This window comes from Dama dama, chromosome 4 (genome assembly GCF_033118175.1).
Source record: "Dama dama isolate Ldn47 chromosome 4, ASM3311817v1, whole genome shotgun sequence".
NCBI classification, from domain to species: Eukaryota; Metazoa; Chordata; class Mammalia; order Artiodactyla; family Cervidae; genus Dama; species Dama dama.
In genome coordinates, this window is record NC_083684.1 from 26,823,286 (window position 1) to 26,848,372 (window position 25,087).

At 44.3% G+C, this 25,087-nt stretch overlaps 1 protein-coding gene across 2 annotated transcripts in view; it reads right to left on the reverse strand.

Annotated features, from left to right (window-relative positions):
* Positions 1-23,554, reverse strand: part of TOX3 (TOX high mobility group box family member 3) — a 122,075-nt gene extending 98,521 nt beyond the window's left edge. The window contains exon 1 of one of the 2 annotated variants that reach the window (XM_061138498.1): positions 23,352-23,554. In XM_061138498.1, the coding sequence (XP_060994481.1) occupies positions 23,352-23,438 (87 nt within the window). In that variant the 5' untranslated portion in view covers positions 23,439-23,554. The remainder of the gene's footprint in view (positions 1-23,351) is intronic. The other variant, XM_061138497.1, reaches the window with a different exon arrangement.
* Between the last annotated feature and the right edge of the window lie 1,533 nt (positions 23,555-25,087).

The following is a 25,087-nucleotide window of genomic DNA, read 5'->3' on the forward strand; positions in this document are numbered from 1 at the left end:
GATTCTTTCTTCCTAAAAATGACTATGATTTACATGATGGGCCAGAAAATGCAAATGATGTCAAATCACCATGGGGACGTGTACTGAAGGACAACGGCCCTTAATGAGATGTTGGAAGACTTCGGCATTTCTGAACCAGACATAAAGGAAATGAACATCCCCAGGCCCTAACTCTTCTCAGAGATGCTAAAAGGGACCCACGTCTTATGAGAAGAACACAGCTACCCCACTCTCCCCACCCAGGACCCATTAACCTCCCATCCCCAGGCCACCCCTCAGCACCTCACGCCAGGTCTACCCAACCTCCAGAACAGAAGTATAAGCATGACCCTTGGAGCAAAGTGCCTGAAAGATAAAGCCCAACCTCTGCAGTGTGCCTGGAGAGACCTTTCCAAATGCAGCCTCTGTCCTCCCCTCTGGGTTTCTGCTGAGAACCCCCATTTGCTGCCTGGTCGTGGCTCTATGACTTTCCTCCTCCGCATATCTACCCCCCAAGTTCTGCTGAACTAAAATTCCTCTCAGTTTCTTTAGCTGGAATGATCATAATTAAAAAAAAAAAAAATTCTGCTCTGCTCTATTCCAGTTTCAAGAGCCTAAGCAGTGTAGTGTTACTCGCTCAGTCGTGTCCGACTCTCTGCGATCCCACGAACTGTAGCCCTCCAGTCTCCTCTGTCCATGGGATTCTCCAGGCAAGAATACTGAAGTGGATTGCCATTCCCCCCTCCACAAAAGTCTAAAAGGCATGCTCTTTAAGGGGGAAAAAAGGAGGGTTGAAGTTTGACTATTTTTTTTAAACTGGATTGTAATTGCTTTACAGAGTTGTGTTCCTTTCTGCCGTACAACAAAGCGAACCCGCTCTAAGTACACATACGTCCCCGTCCTTTTGAGCCTCCCTCCCATCCCCCAATCCCACCCCTCTTAGGTCATGAGTTTGGGGGTTGAGTTTTGGAAAGTAAACATGCAGGACTTGACTCCCACTGTGTGTGTTGAACTCACTGCAACTAATCAGCTACAGTAAATAAAATGACTGAAGAACATTTTGGATGAATACAAAGGTTGAAGATTGGGGGAGGAGGGCTACCCATGTATTTATTAAAATGTAATGATCCACTCAAAGAAGTTAGTGGGGTTGTTTTCTTTTTTTCTTCTGCCCTTTTCCCGGAAGCCCTCCTACTGCAAAGGAAATGGGGGAAAAAAGAAAAACATTTTCTGGAGTCCAGAGCACTTCCCTAAATTACTTAGACATATAAGTAAAACAAAATAAAATAACAAATCAAATTCTACTTCGGACATCTGGCCACTTGTTAAGCAGCGTGCAGCCTGCCATCAGCAACTTTAACCGCCACACCTAAAGGGAAAAACATCAATTTCAAACCAGTGGCTACTGTCAAGTACGTATGAACGTATTTCATCGCTTCTTTGCAATCAGAGATAGTGGAGGCCTGAACTACAAAGGCAGTAGCTAAAGGGAGGGTCTCTTCTCACGCCTCTGCTACTTTCTACCACTGGGACGTCCATCTGAGTCCCACTGAGTGTCGTACACGTACCTGCACGCACACTTATAGACACACACACGCCCTTTCAACGTTGCCCAATTTTTTTATTTTCCCCACTCCCTCCCTTCCCTGTTATAAGTATTAATACTGCATTAATTTATAACACAAACCTGCTAGGTAAACCCAAAAGGAAGAGTAAATGAGTTTAAAAAAAAAAAAAATATATATATATATATATATATATATATATATATCCCACTGAAAGATACCCACAATTGAATTGTTCCTCTCTTTAAATAGCAAAAACACTGGTCTGCCCATAAAGAACTAAATGTTTACTTGTTTTTCTTTAGATCTTCCAGAATTGGCTCTCCAGGAACTTCTCCCATATTGGCCAAAGTAGCTACATTTTATAAGCTACTGCTGCCTCTAAGGCATGCTCCAACATTTCCACTGGCTTAAGTATTCTCATACTTTTTTCAAGTTTGTAGTTGTCCAAGTTTAATTACCCCAGAACAATTCCGTCATCGACAACTAACTAAAAGAGTGTGGAATTCCCCACCCCCATCCATCTATTCATTGAGATTCTACCATGTCTGGAATGTCCAGGGAAAGATTCAATAACCAAGAGAGAAATGAGTTGCATAAACTCAAAGAAAACAGAATAGCCAAGGCAGGAGATTACGAAGCCTGGAGATGAGGACTCACTGAATTAAACATTCTTAAGCAGACTTACATACATAATGAATTGGTCAATTCTGTCCAATGTTTCTGAAAGAGATTACCCTTCCAACAAGCCAAATGAGTGTTCAAGGATGGTGGCTCGGATGGATTCCTGAACAAAATAAGTGTTAATCACTTTATCTCCCCCAATCTTTCTTTGTGAAGAAGAGCAACTTTTCATTTCCATAAAGCCTTGAAATCTGTTGGCTGGTAGGGGATGGGGGGACGGTTTAGAGGAGGGCTGGTTAGAGGATGCAGACAATGAAGTCCCTGAAAAGGGGGATTTCCTGACAATAAAACCCTGATCAGAGCCCAAGAGGGCACATTGTTGTCTGCAGCACTCCCCCCTTCCCTTTGGGAATTCCAAGCATGGTAGAGAGGGAAGGGTCGTGGCGACGACTGCTCTGGGAAGGATCAGCCAGGTAGGCTTTGCAATTTACTGATTGGAAAATGCTGGACTACCATAGTACATGTTCTTGGAATTTGTTCTTTTGAACACATTGCTACAGGTTCCTTAAGACATCCTATCAATTGTTCAAGGAATGCATAATCAGTCTACAGAATCTTTAAACAAGGGACCTTGACTATTAGCATAAAACATTTCAACTAGTTATAAATTGAGATTTTCCTGCGCGCCAGACACAGGGATGAGTTCTGAGCACAGACAATCAAGACTGACAGACATGAAGGTCACCATGTAGAAAGTTGAAACTATTTCTTCAGCTTCTATGCACCATACAGCAGGGGCCCCAAAACCTGATGGGTACTGGTCCATTGCCTGTTAGGACCTGGGCCTCACAGCAGGAGGTGAGCAGTGGGCGAGTGAGTGAAGCTTCATCTGTATTTACAGCCACTCCCCATCACTCGAATCCTCCCAGTCTGCAGAAAAATTGTCTTCCGGAAAACTGATCCCTGATGCCAAAAATGTTGGGGACTGCTGCTATACGGCATAGTCACTGCCAAATATTTGAGGGATGAATGAAGAAAAGATTTCTGAGTTTGGAATTCATGTGACTCAAACCTAAAAAGAATAATAACAACTAGCAGATAAACTGGAAATGACCAAACACAGGAAATAATCAACTTGAATGTGTCCCTCAAATTAGAAGAAATGGGATGAGAAGCAGAAATCCTTGATATCCAGATCATATCTGTTATTTAATGTAATCATTGCATAGAACCAGTCATTGGTGGTATTTTAACAATTCACTCCAAATAGCTTTGTGACTGACTTAATTCAAGTATCTAGAGACACAGGTGGACCCTAACTGAGCCAAGTCCCAAGTTCATGAACAATTATCCCGTCTAGTGAACACAGACCTTCTCTTGTCAATCTACTCTATTACATAGCTTTGCAAATTCAAAAGTTTTTTCTATTAACCCAGAGAGATCCCCAAACAGAAAGAGAGAGGAAGAAAAAGAAAACAGTTGCCAGATGCGAAGGCAGCTGTTGATTCTCTTACCTGGTCCAGGGACTTCCTTCCCTGGTGACTCCCCAAAACAGACACTGGTCTTCTTAGCTATTCTGAGGTGCACCCAGTAATGGAGCCTCCTTTTAGCTCCATTAGGCCCTAGAGAAAAATCTGCCCTCTATTTAGATAAATGTCCTTTGTAACGAAAGAGTAATTCATCCCAGTTAGCACTTTCTAAATGATAAAACCAGAAAGTTTTCCAAAATACTTCTCTAGCTCAGCGGTTCCCAACCAGGGGCAATTCTGCCCCCCAAAGAACATTCGGCCAAGTTGAGAGACATTTCTGGTTCTTTTACTGGAGGTACAATAGGCATCTAGTGGCTAGAGGCCAGGGTTGCTGCTAACACCCAATAATATACGAAAAAGCTCCAAAACAAAGAATTATCTGGCCCCAAACATCAATAGTGCTGAGGTTGAGAAACCCTGACCTAGTTATACATTAAGCAAAGAAAACAGGATCCATCTATCAATGTTTAAGGTGTAAAGTCCTCCAAACAGTTCTGTTCATATATTTGATATTCCGGGGCAAGATCCTTCCGCCACAGTCTTTGTTCAGCAATCTCTCCGCAGCTGAAGAAATTCACCTGATCTCAGGTGAAAAATAATACCATAGAATAATAATGATGATAATTACTGTACCATGCATGGGGTTTAGTTGTGTCCGACTCTTTGTGACCCCATGGACCATAGCCTGCCAGGCTCCTCTGTCCATGGACTTTTCCAGGCAAGAATACTGGAGTGGGTTGCCATTTCCTCCTCCAGGGGATCTTCCCAACCCAGGAATTGAACCTGTGTCTCCTGCATTGGCAGGCAGATTCTTTACCACTGTGCCACCTGGGAAGCCCTAATAATGATAATAGCTAACAATAATGAAGCCCTTGGTATACAAAGAGCTACAGTCAATATTTACAACAACCCTATGTTATAAATGCTGTCATTAATTTCTACAAAGTATATTTATTTATGGGCTTCCCAGGTGGCTCAGTGATAAAGAATCTGCCCACCATTGCAGGAGACGGGGTTCGATCCCTGGGTTGGAAAGATCCCCGGGAGAAGGAAATGGCAGCTCACTCCAGTATTCTTGCCTGGAAAATCCCATGGACAGAGGAGTCTGGCGGGCTGTAGTCCACAGGGTCACAAAAGAATTGGACATGATTTAAGCAACTGAACAACAACAAGAAGCGTATTTATTACACACAACAATCCCATGTAGCAGGTGGGTCTAGAAGTTTCTAAAATGGAAGTCCTATGAGCAGGATTTCTCCGTTTTGTTCACCAGTGTCTGTCTACCACCCAACAGAGCAGAATTACCATTTTAGAGATGAAGCTCACAAATGTGCGGGAGATCATAGAGCCCATACATAGTGGAAAGTGACTCCAACTGGGCCTCTGCCCCCACACCCTGCCAGCCTGCCAACTGCTCGATATTCAGAGTCATTAACATCCATTAGACCTCTTGGGCCAACCTTAGATAAACAACTGAAGGAGGAGTGAGTCAGGCTGCTTTCCAAAGCTACCAAAATAAAGTTTTCCACTTTTCAGGAAGCTGATTAAACAAAACAGTGGCCCCCAAGACAATGGTAAAGTACATCTGCATTGCCATGAGTCACTTTAAAGCAATCTAAGAGGGTGGCTGGTTTTACAAGAGGTTAACTGCTTCTCTTAATTTGGGCAGAGCTCATGTGGCACCGGGCAGGCTTCCCAGAACCAAGACAGCAGCACTTTCTCAAAGATCAAATGCCCTGGGTGTGCGCAGAAATGTTTTCCAACTATGAGGGAGCCAACTCGTGGGTCCTGGAATGTATGTGTGGACCAGTCACCACTTGACAACTGGTCCAATGGACTCCCAGCGCTGGCGTAATCTTAGCACGGTCTTCAGGTAAAATTAAAACCACATCTACTCAATTACAGGCAGATTCTTTACCAGCTGAGCTACCAGGGAAGCCCAAGATAAATGCTGATGATGGCATAATGTGAATATATAGGAATTAGAGGAAATTTTTGACTGATAGCAGAGCACTGATTTGAATGCTCGGGCACTATCCCAATTTCTCTGTTCTCATCATTTCAATAAATTTCCTAACTCTGGGGAAAATATTCTAAAAGAGATGAATTCTAGCAAGCGTTTTAAGTTGAGAATTAGACTCGTCCTTATAAAAAGACCAAAAGGGGAAGGGATGTGCTTGGTGATTTTTTTTTTTTTTTTTTTCAGTTACACAATATTGACATAACCAGTAGACTTTTATTTCCTAAGTGGAAATTTCTCTTGTAGAAAGATATGCAATGTATCCTTGACACTATATAAACATACTCATTGTACTTAGGAGCATTTTAAGTATTTATTCATAACCTGTCTTTCTCCACAAAAGAGTTGGGTGACTTTTAAAAGTACAATTGATTCTAAGAGAGAGTTTATATTTCTAAGAATCAAGGCAAAAAAATTAAGAAAATAATAAAGCCAAGATGACCGGAATGTACATTCTACTCTCCTGGAGAGTTACTGAGTAAGTTTCATGCTGGACTCCAAGCTTCTTGGCAGCCAATGCAAAGAAATGAGAATAACAAGATTAATAATACCTATTAGCTAAAGCTAAGTGATTTTTTTTTTTTCCAGCTTTTCCTGTACAGTAACCTAAGAAGATTCTCTGGTAAGACATCATAAAAGAGGACACTGGGATATGTAATGGGAGACAGCCTAAACAGAACTGAAAAGAGGATATTCATGAAACTACTATTTGTGCAAAGTGAAGCCCTAGCAGTGTGCAATCAATGCATGAGAAGGACCCAGTGAAGGCAACTGTGGAGTGGGGTGCACAACAGGGTACCATCCTGAGCAGGCAGCTCTCAGGCTGGCAGAAGCCTCACATTAAATTAGGTTATCTGGTTGAATGGCTGCACTGCATCTTCTTCAGGCCATTTGCCATAAATATATTATCTCTTACAACAGTTTTTACTAAGGATTGAGCAGCAGACTTCAAGAGCATAATTTCTGATAGGAAACTAAAGGACAAGAATTCTGTGTCAACCATTAAGTATAATGGCCAAATTTATCATCAGAAAAACATTTCCCCCAAAGTTGAATTCTCACATGTGGGTTACATTTCACTGGGAAATTTTAGTAGTCAAGCAATAAGGTGTTGACTATAGTCCAAAAGTTATCAGTTAACTTAAGGTTGAATTGGCCTCTCTAAAAAAAAAAAAATACCCTTTTCTTTTTTATCCCCACATCTGGACATCATTTTTTGTTTTGTTTTTTTTTGTCTCTCTAGATACGACTCTTCTGGATCAGTCAGACTCTTGTCTTCTGTTGTCACTCTTCTTACTTTTCGTATAAGTCTATCAGAATTCCTTTAAACTGACTTGGTTTTCCTTCACTTGATTTCTGCCCTGAACTTCTATCAGTTTTACCCTAATAAACACACAGGTTCAAAAATCATGGGGAAGGCAGGTGAGTGGCAACTACAACCCCCATCTTGCATCTGCTCAAGCATCAGTGTTTTCAGTGTCTAACAGTGAGGTGGTTTTTCAGATGATCACAATGGTATACATCACAACTAAAAGTATTTCCTAGGAATCTAGGATTAAGACAAGCCATAAATAAGGGAATATGTAGTACAAAATTTTAGCCCACTGGCAGCAGAAACCTGTCAAGCCAAAGTCAGAACTGGAGATAATATTTGAAAAAATTATTAATGCAGACAGAACAAGGCTATTATGCCACCAAGAACATAAGTATGAACAACAGAACTTTGAGGGCCAGGAAAAATAGCTAATTCAAATTAATATGCTCAAAACAACTGATATATCTAAGCAATGCACAAAAATATTAAGACAGGCAATCCTACTTTGTGGTGTTGATCTATAGCCACTGTAATGACCCTTAATATAACTCAATAATCTTTTCTAAGGAATTTTATTTTTCCTTAATGTGGTTAACTTTGGTACTAGATATGAAGGGTCTTCAAAGTCAAGTTGAGGACAAAGCAATTTAGCCAGTAGGCCAATAATCCCAATATCTATTATGCATAAATGGATTAATTTAACTGATATATAAATAAACATTTAAAAAATATTAACAGTTTTGCATTTATTATATGGCTAATTTTTACATATTGCAAGCAATATAAGATTGCCTTATGCAATAGTGACAGAAAATAAAAAGTGAGCCAATGTAAAAAAAAATTTTTTTTAATTTTTTGATGTGAGCTATTTTTAAAGTCTTTATTGAATTTGTTACAATATTGCTTTTATTGCTTATGTTTTGGTTTTTTTGACCTCAAGGCATGTGGGATGTTAATTCCCTGACCAGGGATCAAACCCACACCCCCTGCACCGGAAGGTAAAGTCTTAACCACTGGACTGCTAGTGAAGTCCACAAAATATTTAATAAATAATATCAGTGGTATGTAGATATGGCCAAAAAGAGGCGGCAAGGCTGAGAAAGCACTGGTATACACAAAGATGAGCCATTGGAAGTGCTTTTAGAAGGAGAATGATGCTTAGACTAATATCCTTTTGAGGATCAAACCAAAGTGGAACACAGACTCAACTGCAGGTGGGAGAGATTTAGAGAATACAGAGCTGGTGAGGAGCCTGTGGTTATGACAGAGGCCTGGGCTAGGATGCTGGCAGCAGACAAAAAGAAGATAGATGCAAAAGAGCACATGAGAAGAAAGATGAAGACAACATGAAGAGTTATTGTCCTAAGGGAATGAAAGAGGCCCAGTAATCATGATTAATTTTTTGTATCTGAAAATGGCGAGGGTACTGAGAGAAATGGTGAAAACGTGAAGGGAAGCTTTGGGGGAAGAGGGATGCTGGTGGCCATATGGCTTATGTTGGATTTGAATAGATGGCAGACAGGGAAGTGGTAATATCTTAGAAGCTCTCTCTAGAGAGAGCTGCCATGTAGGAGATGAGAAATGCATATGAAGCCAAAGATGAAGATTTGAGGCCTTGGGGGGTAGACTGCAAAAAAAAAAAAAGTGCCCCACATCTCCCTGTATCCACACGCCTTTGTCATGTGACTTTGCAATAGTTCCTTTCAAGAAATGGGATCTACTTCTCCCCTTGAAGCTGGCTTTGAGCAGCAGTGTGTGCAAGAAGGAAGAGTTTCTGAGCCTGAACTCAAGGGTTTTTTGAACTTCTTAAAATGCTGCCATCCAGACTCCTGTGTACAATTTGGCTTGCCAGAGGGTAGAGACTACATGTACTCACTGGAGAAGTGAGGACCCCCAGCAGACAGTCAGCCAACCTCCAGAAGCAGAGCCTCCTAGCCGACCTGCCATCGATCACAAACACAGGAGAGAACCCAGCTAAGATAAGAATAACTGTGCCATACTGTACAGCAATTATCCTCCAATCAGAATAAATAAATTTAAAAATAGAATAACTGTGCCTCTGGACCCAGCCTAAGCTGTTGATTTGCAGAATCCCAAGGGAAACCTGTTTTTTGTTTTAAGCCACAAGGTTTAATTTGTTACACAGCAATAGATATCTGATACAAACAATATCAGAGAGAGAACAGTGGAAGGCAGACAGCAAGACCTACACATGAAGTGGGGAAGGGGGGAAAAATACAGGGGCAAAACAGCAAGGAGACAAGTTTGGGGAGGACATTTCCACTGTCTGGGAAGAGGAGAGAAAGCAGACAAAAGAGCAGAAGTACCCAAAGGTACCATATTTGGGAACCAGAGACAAGGAAGGTCACAGGAGACAGAAGGGTAGGGGTAGAGATAGGAGATCTCAAGGAGTCATCAGAAAATCATAGCCCCAGGGCTTAAAGCAGGATCTAACCTAAAGTTGGCACTCCATATTCTTGCAAGAACGAATGAAGTCACCTTGGGCAAGGCAGAGCTCACAGGAGAAGAGGGAAAAGACAGTGTCAATAAATAAAAGGAGGAACAAAAGCAAACTGCAGTGAGTTGAGGAGGGCGGGGGAGTATGAAAGACATGGAACTGTAGGTAGAGATTTCCTGTTTGAGCAATGGTGTAGAGAGATGATTAAAAAACAGGGGTTCACAGAGTCAGATTAAGTGTCAACAAAGATGGTCCTTCCTCGACTCATAACTACCAGAGTGGCCGGGACCCAGCAGCAACAGGTTAGCAATGCCAACCCTCCAGCACCCCCCAACCCACTGATCTGCCTTTTATCCCAACCCCCAGCTGACCTGCATGCACATCTCACTTTGAGAAGCACTGCTCTTCGAGATCCACAGACAAGGAAGAAAGAATGTTTAATTACATCTTGAGAAAGTTCTTCTGTTTTGAACTCCCTTTCAAGACCCCAGATAAAATCAAAGGCAGCATCTCAGTTCGGTGCTGACACAGATTCCACACCTCCCTAACACTTGCAAATCCCCCTTTTCAACAAACAGACAGCAGAGCCTGAGGCCAGCAAGGTCTCCAGTGAGCTTTCCAGAATACTGTTTACTCCCCTGGTGTTTATCTTTAGGATTTTCCTCCAAGTCTGGGAAGTGATAGGGTTTTCCACTGGTGATAGTCTTCATTTGCCATTAATTTATGTAAGGGAGAAAAGTGAGTTGAAAGAAACTGTGACACATATTATAATGTGTGTGTTAGTCGCTCAGTCGTGTCTGACTCTTTGCAACCCCATAGATTGTAGCCCTCCAGTCTTCTCCGTCCATGGAATTTTCTGGGCCAGAATACTGGAGTGGGTAGTCATTCCCTTCTCCAGGAGATCTTCCCCACCCAGGGATCGAACCCAGGTCTCCTGCACTGCAGGCAGATTCTTTACCATCTGAGCCAGCAGGGAAGCCCATGAGGAGACAGCCAAAATTGTGACCAGTGAGGTGGCCCTCAACAAACTGAAGATGGAAAAATCTGAAGTGCATGGAGTGGAGGTCAGAGGACATCTGGGCACATTTGAAAGTAGACAGGAACCAGACAGGAAAGACGGGAGTTGTCTGCAGAATCAAGAATATTTAACAGTCAGAAAAGGAGTGACATTGTTAGGGGTGGTGGGGATTTCTCCCAAAGAGTAGAAACTGCTCTCCTCTGGGTCTGGATGAAAGAGAGACATGGTTCCTAGACAAGTGAGGATGGCAATAGAGCGATTCCCAGCAGATAATATCAACGATCCTGTGAAGTGAAAGCTGAGAGTTCACTTCTAAGATTGACTCTGACTTGAAAAGAGTGGGGAGCCCTTGGTCTCTGCATTTGGAAAATGTCCAAGAGAATAAACAGATGAACAAAAGGACTCAGGTACACTCAGACAGTTTTAATTTTTAGTAGGATAAATGGCCACAGTTCTCAATTACCCTAAAGTTGAGAAATGGGGTTGACCAAAGGCTGACAAAGCCTACACAGCAAAAGGGGAGGGGGCTAAGGAGGCATGGTGGGGAAGGATGCCTTGGCTTTGCAGTGGTCAAAGGTTAATTAAAGGGACCGGGGGTTAAGTGAGGAGAAAGCGCAAAGAGAACCATAGGTTTCTGGGGAAGAAGATTCGGTGGACATATGGATATGATGAGTCAGAAGTAAGCTGGATTTGATCGAAGAGGAAACATGTCCACTGAAAAACAATCTCATTTAAAAACACAACTAAAGATTGACTTCTGCATAAAACTCTGTTACCAAGAGTTTGGACTTGAGAAATGACAGTGTAAAAATTCAAGAGGTAGTTCAAAATGGAAAGAAATTTGGACCTAAAATATAGGTAATCAATTAACATCAGGACATTGAATTTGCAGCTCCTGCAAAGAAGATCAATCATCACATATTTTAAGCTGATCCAAAATAAAACCCCAAAGCTGAAGAAAGGATTGAGAAGATAGCATGGTGTATCTCTTTCACTAAAAGAGGACCCTCTAAGGGGCAAATAAAAGCTAAAATATTGAATGAAGTAAAATACAGCATCACCGTTTGTACTTGGAGATAACTGGAAAGGGTTCCTCAGACCACACTCCCAGGCACTCAGGCCTGCTTCCTCAGTAGCTGCGTGTCTGCCTGGGCACACGGCCAGCCACAAACATGCACTGATAGGTGTGGCCTTGTGTCTCAGCTCTGGCCAGTGAGGAATAAGCAAGGGTCCTGCAGCAGACTCTGGAAACCTCCCTTGACCGCATTTCCTTCCTGCTGGTTGGACCATGAAGATGACCGGCCCTCTACCTGGAACAGTAAGGACAAGGGGCATGTGAAAGTTGGAGGTAAGCTTGGGTCCCAGATGTTTAGGAAGCCCCCAGAGCAGCCCTGTACTACTTACCTCTGGTCTTCATTAGGGACAAGAGAAAATCTCCCTCATTCAAGCCACTGCTTCTCAAGTGGTTTTTTGAGGTTCTGTGTTTTGCTTGTTTTGTTTTATATTTTGGCCATACCTCACTGCTTGTGGAGATTTTATTTCCTTGACCAGGGGTCAAATCCGGGCCCCCAGCAGTGAGAGCAGAGACCGCTAACCATAGTCGTCGTCGTTCAGGCATTCAGTCGTGTCTGACTCTCTGCAACCCCATGAACTGTGCACGCCAGGCTTCCCTGTCCTTCACCATCTCCCAGAGCTTGTTCAAACTCATGTCCATTGAGTCAGTGATGCCATCCAAGCATCTCATCCTCTGTCATCCCCTTCTCCTCCTGACTTCAATCTTTCCCATCATTCTGGTCTTTTCTAATGAGTCGGCTCTTCGCATCAGGTAGCCAAAGTATTGGAGCTTCAGCTTCAGCATCAGGCCTATCAATGAATATTCAGGACTGATTCCCTTTAGGATGGACTGGTTTGATCTCCTTGCAGTCCAAGGGACTCTCAAGAGTCTTCTCCAACACCACAGTTCAAAAGCATCAATTCTCTAGTGCTCAGCCTTCTTTATGGTCCAACTCTCACATCCACACATGACTACTGGAAAAACCATAGCTTTTACTATATGGACCTTTGTCAGCAAAGTAATGTCTCTGTTTTTTATATGCTGTCTGTCTAGCTTTGTCATAACTTTTCTTCCAAGGAGCAAGTGTCTTTTAATTATCAGGGAGGAGTAACCCCAAGATTTTTTTTCCTTTTACTTGCAAGCAAACCCTAACTCACAGGTTCTTCTTTACCTGGATCAAAGTTTCCCCTTCCTTGACCATTTCTGGAATACTTTTACCAAACCAACCATTGGCCTCTGTCTAGAACATCTCCCCATGTACCCATATTGACACAACCACACAAACACCCATATTTCCTGAACACTCACATATAAACACCCTCTCCCACCAAACCAGAGGTTTCTCAAAGGCAGACCACATCTAATAGGCCCTCATAAGAAGTGCATTCCTAATAAATGAGTAATAAGCAACAATGATGATACCTGCATTAAAAAGGCACAGGCTATTTCTGGTTTCCACAAAGAACAAGAAACATGAACAACTCAAATCTTTAAAAATCTTCAAAACCATCAAGTTTCACTTCATTTAGCAGTTTAAATGGATTCCCCCCCACCTTTTTTTTTCCCCCTTTTTTAATACCATACATCCACTTCCTTTTGCTGTGATGTCAGGGTTTTGCTGCCCCTCTGAGATACCATTGCTCCCGACTCTTGGCTCATCTGGTTTCTAGGGGGGCTGCCAGTACGAACCTCTGATTCTAAGATGCGTATGTGACACTGGGCCTGGACACATGACCCAATTCCATCCAATGAGACTTGATGCACCCGAAGTACTAAGACAAGTGAGGAAGAGAATCGTTCCCTTTTGGGAAGGCTGTGTAGATGGGACTTGCAGCTGTTACTGGACATCTTCCCACCATCTGAGTATAACCTGACTGAGAAAGAAGCCAAACAGATGAACACACAACTAATATAAGAGTCTTGACAGCATCCCTTTGTGACACCTGGATCCAGCTATGCCTGAAGCAAAACTTACAACCCTTTTTCTATTTAAAACAGTTTGAGGATTTTCCCTATTTGGTTTCAAAATAAGTTTTACCTGTACAACAGTTTTAATGGCGTCTCCATTAAACACTGTTAGAATTTTTTGAGTAAGCCAAATAATAAGAGTTGAGTTTCTCCCTGAAGACAGGAATGCGCGAGTGCTAAGCTGCTTCAGTCATGTCTGACTCTTTGCAACCGTATGGACAATAGCCCACCAGGCTCCTCATGGGATTCTCCAGGAAAGAATACTGGAGTGGGTTGCCATGCCCTCCTCCAGAGAATCTTCCTGACCCAGGGATTGAACCTGTGTCTTTTACATCTCCAGCAATGGCAGGCAGATTCTTTACCACAAGCACTATCTGGGAAGCCCGAAGACAAGCATAAAAGATTAGAAAAGAGATCTACTAGTATTCTTTATGAGCACTCAATAGTTCTAAATTTAACTCATCCTTTTTCCAAAAAAAAAAAAGTTTCAAGTCAAACATACATATTTAATAAAAGTTTTGTAGCAGGTCAGCATTTGGGACTTCTACTTCCTATATCTAGAAGATTTTTAAAAGAAAGTGGAAAACTTTTATTATTCTATGACACATCAAAATCCCTTGCTCATTACAAATTAGCTGTAGAAACTGCTGGAAAATCTCATAATATGGTATAGTTCTACTATATCAATTTAACATATGTTGAGAACTCACTTCCGTTACAATATTTAACATAATTCTTTTATATAAACAATTTATAGTCAGTATAGCAAAGGCCACATTCAACTTGCAAGCTCTGAAATAGAAGGGCCCACCTTAAAATCTAGTTCCTCCAAAAGAATGAGTCTACATCATTCAGATAGTATTTAGAGTGAAATCCAAACACTTCTTGATATTGGCCAATTTGTTTAACTTCAGGATTATGAAGACATGAAAAGTATTCTTTTATAAACAAAGTACAATTAAATTAAGATTAAAGACAGAATGTTAGTCCTACAAGAAGGGCCATTTTCCAACGGCTCATGTGTTTTACACAAGCATGGAACATATTTAAAAGAACATGGCCTCCCAAAGGAATGGATTAAGAGACAAACCTAGGAAACAAAGAACATAAAATGATCTACTACAGAGAGAGAAAATAAAACCTGTCAGAAGCTCATGCAGACCTTGAATAAAAGCCTCTATTTCTTATATTTTAAGTTTTTTAAAGAGTGCTGAATCCACCTGTAAAACATATTGAATTTATAAGCATACTTAGCTGAAATCCTGTCTTTCCTCATTAACCACACTCAAAACAGATTCCCTAAGATACTAATGCCATCATTAACACGTCACAAAATCCAATTTGAACTTGTACCTCTTACATCAAGAAAAAGACATGAAATATTTTAACTTGAAAGTTGGCTGACGTGGTTGTAACATGAAGTGTTACAAATTTTGCATCATTCCCAGTTGATGACCACTATTTAAGAATGCTTTTTTCCAAATGACTGTTAAGATAGAAAAGATATACTGTCACACACCCACACACCCACACACTCCTTTTTTGTATCATAGTTGTAATGGTACAGTAAGATTTCCAAATTTTCTGAGTTTCACATGTCATGTCCTAAAATACTACCTCCCTAACTGGGAAGCTGGGTTAACAAATACCACATCAGCCAACCCTCTTGATTAAGCATATATCCTTGCCACCCCTGTCTCCTTACATTTAGAGGAGTCACTTCTGTTTCCAGCACTTTATCATGTAGAGGAAGACCCCGACTTTGGTCCTTCAGCCCCGATTTCTCTCTCTTGAGTTCCAGGGCACTGGTAGGTTCCAGGGCACCTACTTGATATCTCTGTGGGAATGTTCCAGCAAAATATCCTCAATCAGCTTTATCTGTCCTTCAACACCAGCTTCTCCTTTGGCCTCTCTGCCTCTGTTTGAGGTCAACAGTCACACAGGTCCCAAGTTCAAACACTCTGCCTCCTTTTCCCCTTCCTAAGCTACAGAGATGCTCTGTTCCCTGCCCTCCTCTCCTTCACATCCATTCCCACCTCTCCTTAGTTCAAATCTTTCCTCTCTGCCGCCACCCTCACAACCTCTTGTCAGGTCCCACACAAAAAAGTCGGAGCCATCTTCACACAGGGCAACCCCACCCACACCGCCAGTCCTCTCAAAATTGTTCAGATGCACCCCATAGTAGATGAGGGTGTCTTTCCAATAGCCTTCTTCCTTGCTAACAGAGCAAAGCATTCATTATGCTCATGTGACAAGTGCCCAGCCCCAGGGGATGGATGACATGGGATTGGTTGAAGCTGATCACAGCAATCTCTTTGTCAATGATGGGTCTAGGGTGGACATGTGATCCATTTCTGATCAATAAGTCAAAAGAGTCTAGTGGAACTGTTATCAAGAAAGCTTTCTTTTTAAAAAAAAAAAAAAAAATGGAGTATAGTTGCTTTACAATGTTGTATTAGTTTCTCTGAATAGCAAAGTGAATCAGCCATAGTATGTGCATGCATGCTTCAATTATGTCTGATTCTTTGTGACCCCATGGACTGTAGCCTACCCACCAGGTTCCTCTGTCCATGGAATTTTTCAGGCAAGAACACTTAAGTGGGTTGCCATTTCCTCCTCCAGGGGATCTTCCCCACCCAGGGATCGAACCTGCAACTCTTGCATCTACTGCATGGGCAGACAGATTCTTTCCCATTGAGCCACCTGGGAAGCCATATGTATACACATATTCCCTCTTTTGCGAATTTCCTTCCCATTGAGGTCACCGCAGAGCGCTGAGTAGAGGTCCCTGTGCTATACAGGTTCTCATTAGCTACCTATTTTACACATACTAGTGTGTACATAGCAATCCCAGTCTCCCACCCTACCTTTCCCCCTTTGCGTTCATAAGAGACGTGTAGAAGGAGAAAGTGCTCCTTTGCTACCACTCCCACCACACTGCTATCCTGTTTCTCATTTTGCACGATATCATGTGAGGATATGACGTGAGGATGTGATGCCAAGAGCTACAGCAGCCACCCTGTGACCATGAGGAGACTGTTGAAACTCCCAAGGATGACAGAATAAAAAGAAAAACAAACAGGTTTCTTGAAGACATGACTGTGCTGTGCTTCGTCACTCAGTTGTGTCCAACTCTTTGTGACCCCGAGGGCTGTGGTCCACCAGGCTTCTCTGTCCATGGGAACTCTCCAGGCAAGAATACTGCAGTGGGTTGCCATGCTCTTCTCCAGGGGATCTTCCCAACCCAGGGATAGAACCCAGGTCTCCCACACTGCAGGTGGATTCTTTACCATCTGAGCCACCAGGGAAGACGTGACTGAACCATCCAAAACAGCCAGAGATGGCCCACTAAAGACTTACAAGTAAACCAGTGTCCTTATGGTTTATGCCACTGTTTGCTGGGCACTTTGTTCCCTGCAGCCCGAAGCATTCTAACCGATAAATGTCCACAGAACAAACTCTTTCCCTTACCACTTAACACCCTCCATGCCATGCTACTTATAGCATGACATCATCACCTGGGAGCCCCACCCCAAACCGATGATTCAGAATCTCTAGGGGTAAACTCCAACAGTCTGTGTTATAAAAAGCATTCTAGGTGATCACTGTATATGCTAAAGTTTGAGAAACACTGCTCTATAATATGATCACAAATTACTCTTTTCCATTTAATCTACTCTCCTACATACCATAAGGAACACTTCTCTAATGACAGTGACCTCATTTCACTAGGTCTGGGCATCATTTGATGCTCGCTTAATTTCATCTCTTTCTAATCAAAGTTTTCAAACTTGAAGCCTCCTGGGACCTCAGAGGTTTACCAAGGTCTAACTATGAGGGAGAGAGACAGGAGAGGATCATGGTGAACGGTGGAATGCACGGTCGTCTGAATCAGGGCAACAGGAGATGATGCCACAAGAGGGTACAGGTCTAGTACTGCCAAATTTATGAGGAGGGCAAAGCTGGAAATCCAGATTTACATGCAAAGATTTTTAGAAGCATACAACTCATTTATTTTTTAAAAAAAAAAAACACTGGTGCAAAGTAAACAAAATAAGTCCTCAAGGGGATTCAGCATTCCCCTGACAGTTTGTGACCTGGAGTAGAAAGTTTTTGCAATATCCACACATACTTTGAATGCTGTGGCCACAGACAACCACTGACTTCACCTGAAATGACTGAAATTAATACTCTTTGGCTAACTATGTTAGACTCCACCGAGCACAAGGTTCTCATCAACACTCCACTGTTTGGGATGGCAAAATGCGGGGGCAGGGGGAGGGTTATGGACATCTAGTTACTGTCAGCAAGATCCCTTTATCCATTAGTCACCAGACTGGACACCTAGAACTCCAAGCCTCTTGGGGGCCTATAAAAATGTTCAAAATATGAGAAAAAAATAATTGGCCACACAGCACACACAGGCACATGTGTGCACATGTGCACACAGACACACACTACAAAATTAAAACAAATAGATGCTTAATTAAATGCCTACAAAATACAAACACAAGCCACCTCACCAACAGCAACTCAGATATGGTATCACACCATATTATATTAAATGGAGGATGTAGAGGGGAGCCCAGATCAATAGGACTGAGGCATTGCCAAGGTCCTCAAAAGACCCTGAGTGCCAACCTGGAACCAACCATTCTGCCCTAGGTCTTATCTTCCTTATAGCAATCACAAACTTCATACTCAGTTTTACTGCCCCTTGACACTACTCACTCCAGGATCCTCAGCCTAAAACAAAGTTTCCAACCATGGCTGCACATTAGAATCACCTGAGGAGCTTTTAAACACTGCTGCCTAGATCCCATCCCCAGAGATTCTTATTGACCTAGTCTAGGGTAAGGCTGAGTTTCAGTATCTTCTACAAGCCTCCTCCTACATAACCATGACTGAAGCCAGGGCTGAGACTCCACTATTCTAGAAACATTTCCAGAAACATTCTCTGAGATACACATTTTTCCAGTTAGACCAGCTTGATTTTCTTTCTACTGCCTTGGCTTGGAACACAGGAAGATTATGGCACCATCAGTGGACTAATTATCTAGAACAGGGGTTGGCAACCTTTCTCTATAAAATGGCAAACAGCAAATGTTTCAGGCTTTGCAAGCCATGCAGTCTTTGTCACCATGACTCAAATCTGCCACCGTGGCATGAAGGCAGCCCGCCTCCCAGACAAGATGTAAACAAATGAGTGGGGCTGTGTTTCAATAAAACTTTATTTATGGAACACAAAAGTCAATTTCATGTAGTTTTAACAGTCACAAAATATTGGGTTGGCCAAAAAGTCCACTTGGGACTTTCTGTGCCAACTTACTTAAAACCCGAATGAACTTTTGGCCAACCCAATATTATACTTCTTTCAAATTCTTTCAACCATTTAAAAATGCAAAGACCAACCTTAACTTGCAGACCATACCAGAACAGTCAGGGGGCCAGATGTAACGTGCAGGATACTGTTTGCCAAATCCTGGTCTATAACAACTATTCCATTGGTTTGAGATGATAAAAGTAACAAATGATAGAATCCAAATGATTAGATTAGAACTATACTGAAAGTGTAGTTCCACTCACTGAAATGAACAATCCATGTAGGTGAACACTGCAGTAGAACTGCCCACATAGTTGAACATAAACTAGAAATGACTTATTAAAAAAATGATTTTTTGAATTCTCATCTGCCTATGAGTTTGTCAACACAAAAGCTGAGCATGTGTTGAGAGTACTACATAATGATTTCAATTGTTTGTTAATTTGCTATATTTAAAATTCAGGCTATTTCCCATAAAAACCCAGATTATCATTCTCTTGAAAAAAAATGAAATGCAGAATATGGAGATACTGGGTCAAATGTTGGCATGACAAAAATCTAATAATGCTGAGCAAGGCACCCCCTTTCAATGGGGCATGTTCTCCACTTAACCACAACACCTGGCTTCATGAAGGTTAACCAGATGTCCCTATAGACATTTTGTTTATGACCCTTGCTTTAAGGTCCTTAGAAACATTTTATTTCTTTCAATGTGGTTTCCACATCTTATTTAAATACCTGACATGAAAAATCTCTCAATCTGCTCTCAAAGTTCAACACTCCCATACTCTAGAACCTACAAATGAAATCATGAGTTTTTATGCTCGTGCAAGATATTAACTTAAAGAGAGTTTCAGTCACACGCCCCTCCCCGCTCAATATGTTCCCAATTTAAACCATGGTCTCCACTGATATAGACCAATGACAAATCACCCTTCAGGTCCTCCTACTCTTCAAGCTAGTTAAGGTAGAGGCCCATGAGGTGGAGGAAAAGAGTTCACATCAGAGCGTCTTAATTAAGCAGAGTGATCAATAACGCATATAGTAATTAGAAAGGAATGTTTGGGACTGATAGAGTTACAACAGTTAGGACCATTCTATACAGGGTAAGAAGTCAACAGCGGTATTTTGAAACGGGGTGAGGAAGCCCTAAGAACATGCAGAAAAGTAACTATAGAGTTGAGTTCAAGTTCATTATTAACCCACAGTGTGATTTTATCTTGCTTACACCCACATAAAATAAAATAGTTTATTTAGGGGGAACAGACTTCTGAGCACTACATGCTGATGGATATGTTGCATATTATCTTCTTACTGGTAAAGACAAATTGAACCCGGGGAAAGAAAAAAATCCAGGTATATAGACAATGGGTCATTAACTCACTTGAGTAAGATAAGGCCTTTTTCAAAAACATATATATAGGTGTTAAATTTGTTAGCTGCATCAGAAAAAGAAATGCTCAAACAGTAGATTTTCCACTTGAAATTAAAATGGAAATTAGCCCTGAGGAAATAGAGATGACTTTAAGTTTATACATCAGTGGCTGGTTCATGAATTATTAACTGATTTTAATGATCCTGGCTATATTTTATTTGAAGTTATTCTCCTACTTGCGATGACTTTTGAACCCTCAAAACTCTTTCATCCATTCTCCATAGACAAAGTTACACACTCTCATGATCGCTGACATTTAAAAAGGATCCATATACTCACAGAATGTAAAGATAATGCACATGATATAATTTATACAAAGGACTCTGGTCATTTGTTAAAGAGAGAAATGAATGAAACCCTATTATTCACGGTTTGTAAATAAATTTAAAGATAAGCGCTAACTTTGCACTTGTTAAGCCTGGAGCAGAGGGCTCTGTATTTCTTCTAAAGTTTCCCAGATGGTCGTTAAAACAAGAAAGGGCAGAAACAGACTTTCTTAGAAAGCCATCGTTTCCCATCCAAAAAGATAATATATATGATTAAAAGTTAAAGTCTTTGGAGATTAATAATTACAGGTGTTTTCAAATAAAATAAATGCATGTCTTTGTCTGCTAGTTTCTACATTTTCAATATAAATCTGTACTGAATAACGCCACTTCAGACACACAAGTTAGCTATGAAACAAAGTGCTATAAACCTTTAATTAGCACTTGCTGTTTTATACCCATGAAGTTAATACTTCCTCATCTACTTCATTCTCTCCATAAAGAAAAATTACAGGGAAAAGAGTTGAGTTGTTCACTTATGAAATGAAGAGTAGGAAAATATAGTATCATGGCTCAATTTAAAGACTTTTGTATTTTTATCTGCAAGGAATGAAATGCAAACATCCCTTAAAATAAGTACAATCTGATTTGTACCAATATTAAGTGCTAACTTTCATAAGTTGGGTACACAGTGCACTTAAGATGACAGATTGCAGAATTACTATGAAACCGAGTTATTTCAGGCAAATAGCTGCATTAAGAAAATATGACAGCAATCCACCTTGCCTCCCTACTCCTGAAGTTGAACTAGCATTTCAATAAATATTGTCTGTTTTTAAGCTTTCTAGACCCTCCCTGAAATAAATAATGTTCTGAGTTTAAATTGACTCCAAATAGCCTTTCTCAAAAAATAAAAAGAGACACACACAAAACACCCACAATTTCCTCTGGTCCCTTGAAGTACCCTTGGGATCCTAGTGAACAGAGATTTGCCACGCATTGCAGTGACTGGATTAGTACAAAAGGTTTCTATTTTGGTGTCATTGGAGGGTTGCTGATCTTAAATCAGAGAAAGAAGTAGTTACATTAGGAAAGGTAATGGCTTCCAAAAATAAGAGCCTGCCCAGTTAGACAAGGCTTGCATACACAAGGCTAAGTTGTAAGGAGACAAATAATACCCCACTGGAACAATTAGGTGGATTCTCAGATACACTACATACTTAATTAGGCTGCCTGAGTCCCTAACTGAGCATACATGGGGGACTTTTTAAAGCATTTAATAACCTGAGTAAATCCAAAATCAGAGGACAGAAACTAAACGGTAACTCTGGCTACCTCGGTGGGCTTTTTGTTGCTTCTCTTTCAAAGCTCAGGAATTTGGAGAGCATGAATGCTCCTCTCCTCGCCCTCCCATCACCAAAGGGGAAAAAAACACTGAATAATGTCCCTTCCTTCTATACTTGCTGGGAGGCCCCTCAGTGCCAGGAGCAGAGCTGGACGACGATGCCACAGGGACAAGGGTGAGGGAGAGAAACCCTGATGGTCTTTCACAAACTTCAGCACTGGAGTTGCGATCGGATGGGAGTATAAACAAATAGAAAAGAACAGAAGCTTCCATCAGCCACGGGGCACTGCAACCGTTCCTCCCTCTAGATACAATTCCTCTTCTTCCTGCTATGTACTCATCAGTTTTGTATAGCACCTTTCTTTCTGCAGGCTCTTTATTTCCTCCTCTGTTATCCAAGCAATCATAAACAAACTGCGATTTGAAAGAAAAAAGGGGAGGGGGGAGGGAGGAGCAGGGGTGGGGAAGGAGAAAGAAAAACCACATTCAAAAGGCACAGCTCTTTCTCTGAATATCGCCCTCGGGGTGATGTTTCCTCCAAAGCTTGGCCTTGGGGGCTTCAGGAAGGATGGAGAACGCGAGCCCGCGCTGCCCTGGCCCAAGGACTCCGGCTCTCGCACGGACTCGCCGCTGCGCGCGGCACCAGCTGCCCTTCCGAGAGATCCACCTTCGGCCACCTGAAATGCTCGGTCCTCAAAGTTGGCGCAGGGGGAGGTGAAGGAGGTGGGGTGATCCAGGGCGTGGTGTGGAGGTCTCCAACCCTGATCTCCCCGAAATGCCAAATTTACCCCTCCCCAGAAAATGAAAGATGAGAAGCCACTGGCGCTAACCCGGCAAGAGCGGGCCCCTCCGTTGCGTGGTCCAAAGTGACCCAGCGAGAGGGCAGCAAAGGCCACCTGCGGGGGTCCCAACACTTCCCGGCCCCCTTCTTCCCCCATCCAGGGCACGCTCAAAAGTTAGTTCCTTTCCTTCGCTAAGCGGCCCGGAGTCCAGCTCTCGGGCGCGTGGGGGAGGTGAGATGGACTGGGAGGGGGGCGGCGAGGTCAGCAGACCACGAAATCGGGGACTCCTGCGTTGCCCCCCTCTACCCCAAACTCAGGGAGCCTGCGATCGGGTTTACTAATAACAACAACAAAGCGAGTCCCCCCTAGCAGTTCTTGGGCTGCTCCTCGCTTCTTTGGGGGCAGCCAAAGAGAGTCGGCGGAGTGGGGGGTGGGGGAGAGAGACAGTGGGAGGAGAGGCGGAGGGGAGAGGGGAGCGCAGGCAGAGGGACAAAAAGGGGGGTGGGAAGGGGGCAGAAAGAGTAGAGCGAGAGAGTTGGACAGAGACGAAGGCGCAATGGGAAGGGAGTGGAGAGGGGATAGAAAAGTGCAGCAGGCAGAGCTGGGCGCGCCCGGGATGGAGAGATGGCCCCCGCCCCGCCGCCCCCCGGCCCCCGCCCGGCCCGGTCACCTTGCTGTAGCCGTAGTACCCCAGGCACTGCGCGAAGTCCAGGCCGGCGGGGTCCCCGGCCGCCGCGGGGTAGAACCTCACATCCATGCCTGAGCCGGGCCCGGGGCCGCGGGGCCGAGACTGGGGCTCGCCGGGGCCGGTGCCCGCCTCCTCGAAGCCGCTAGATCCACCGTCGGGGGGCGCCGGGCCGGGGTTGTCCCGGGGGCGGCGCGCGGGACGCGGGGCCGGAGGGGCGCAGCGACCTGGAGCCGAAGGAGCCCGGGAGCCGCGGCCGCCGCACACAAAGGCGCGGCCACGCGAACCGCGGGAGAGCGGGAGGCGGCCCGGGGGACGCGCCCCGCCGGGGCACCGAGGCAGCGCTGCGCGCGGGCCGGGCGCCCGGGGCGCGGGGCGCGGGGCGCGGCGCGGGGGCCCGGGACGGCGCGGCGAGTTCAGGTGCGCGGGGCGAGGCTGGGACGGCGGCGGCGGCGGCGGCGGCTGGCCGCGCTCCTCCTCCTCCTCCCCGGGCGGACTGAGGAGACGAGCCGCGGAGACAAGGGGCCCGGCCCCTCCCCTCCTTCTCCCCCTCCTGCCTCCCTCCGCCGCCGGTCCCCTCCCCGCGCGGCCGCCGCTCCGCCCCTCCCACCGCGGGCAGCTGGCGCGCCGCCCGCCCCGCCGGTGCGCTCTCGGCCCGGACCGCCTCCGGGCGCGCGGACCCCGCCCCGCCGGCCCCTGCCCCGCGCGGCCCCTCGCCGCTCACCCCGCGCCTCGCGCAGCGCTCACCCGCCCCGTCGCCCGCCCGGCGGCCTCCCCCTCTCCCGGGCCCCTCTTCTTCCCACCGCGCCCCCCTTCCCTCTCCGGTCCTCTTTGTCCCCGCTGCCTCGGAGCGCTCCTCGCTCCCCTCCTTCCCTCGGCCACTTCGGCCAGCCCCGTGCCCGGCGTGGCCCTCCAGCCCCCTTTCCCACCACCGCTGCCCGGGGCCCCCCGGCTGCAGTCAGCAGCGGCCACGCGCCGTCCACTCCCTTCCCACCACCGCTCTTTCCCTCGTTTCCACTCCTCGCCCCCATTCCTTTCTCGTGGGTCCCCCGGTCCCCCTACGGCCCTTCACCTTCCCCTGCGAGTGCTCCCTTCCTCTCGGAGGTACCTAACCCAGCAGGTCACCTGCACAACTGCCTCCGAGAGCCGGGAGCCAGGGTACACCTGTGGGGAGGGGGTGGGGGCCTGCCCTTTCACAGGTAGGCAGACCTGAAGCTCCGGGGTTCAGGCTCGTGTCGCTTCTCTTCGTGTTTTCTTTGCTCTTGTTTGTATTCGAAAGGCATTTGAGTAACTGGATCTAGGCGGATCACTCACTGCTCTCGGAGAGAAAATGTCCCTATTTTCCTAAAAGGTTCTGGGTGATTAACTTCCTCACACTGCACTCTCCCAGCCCCTCTTCATTTCTTTCTCTTTCTTTAAGCTGCATCTTACCCCCCACCCCCACGTCCCTACCCTCCACTTTGCTTCGGGTTCATTTGAGAGTTTGGCCCTCAGCCTTGGCAGAAGGGAAAGGATTTTAGACCAGCCGAGAACGTTAGGGAGAGGCTGTGAGATTTGCCCCCCTCCCCAATTTGGTTATCTAGAAACTAACCGGAAGGGAGAAATTTAGGAATATTTGAGCTGACGCTCACTCACACTTTCATCCCTGATCACACTTTGCTGGCCCACAGCCTGAAGTTTTTCGGACAAGCATCACAGGACTTTCTCTCCGTTTCGTCTAT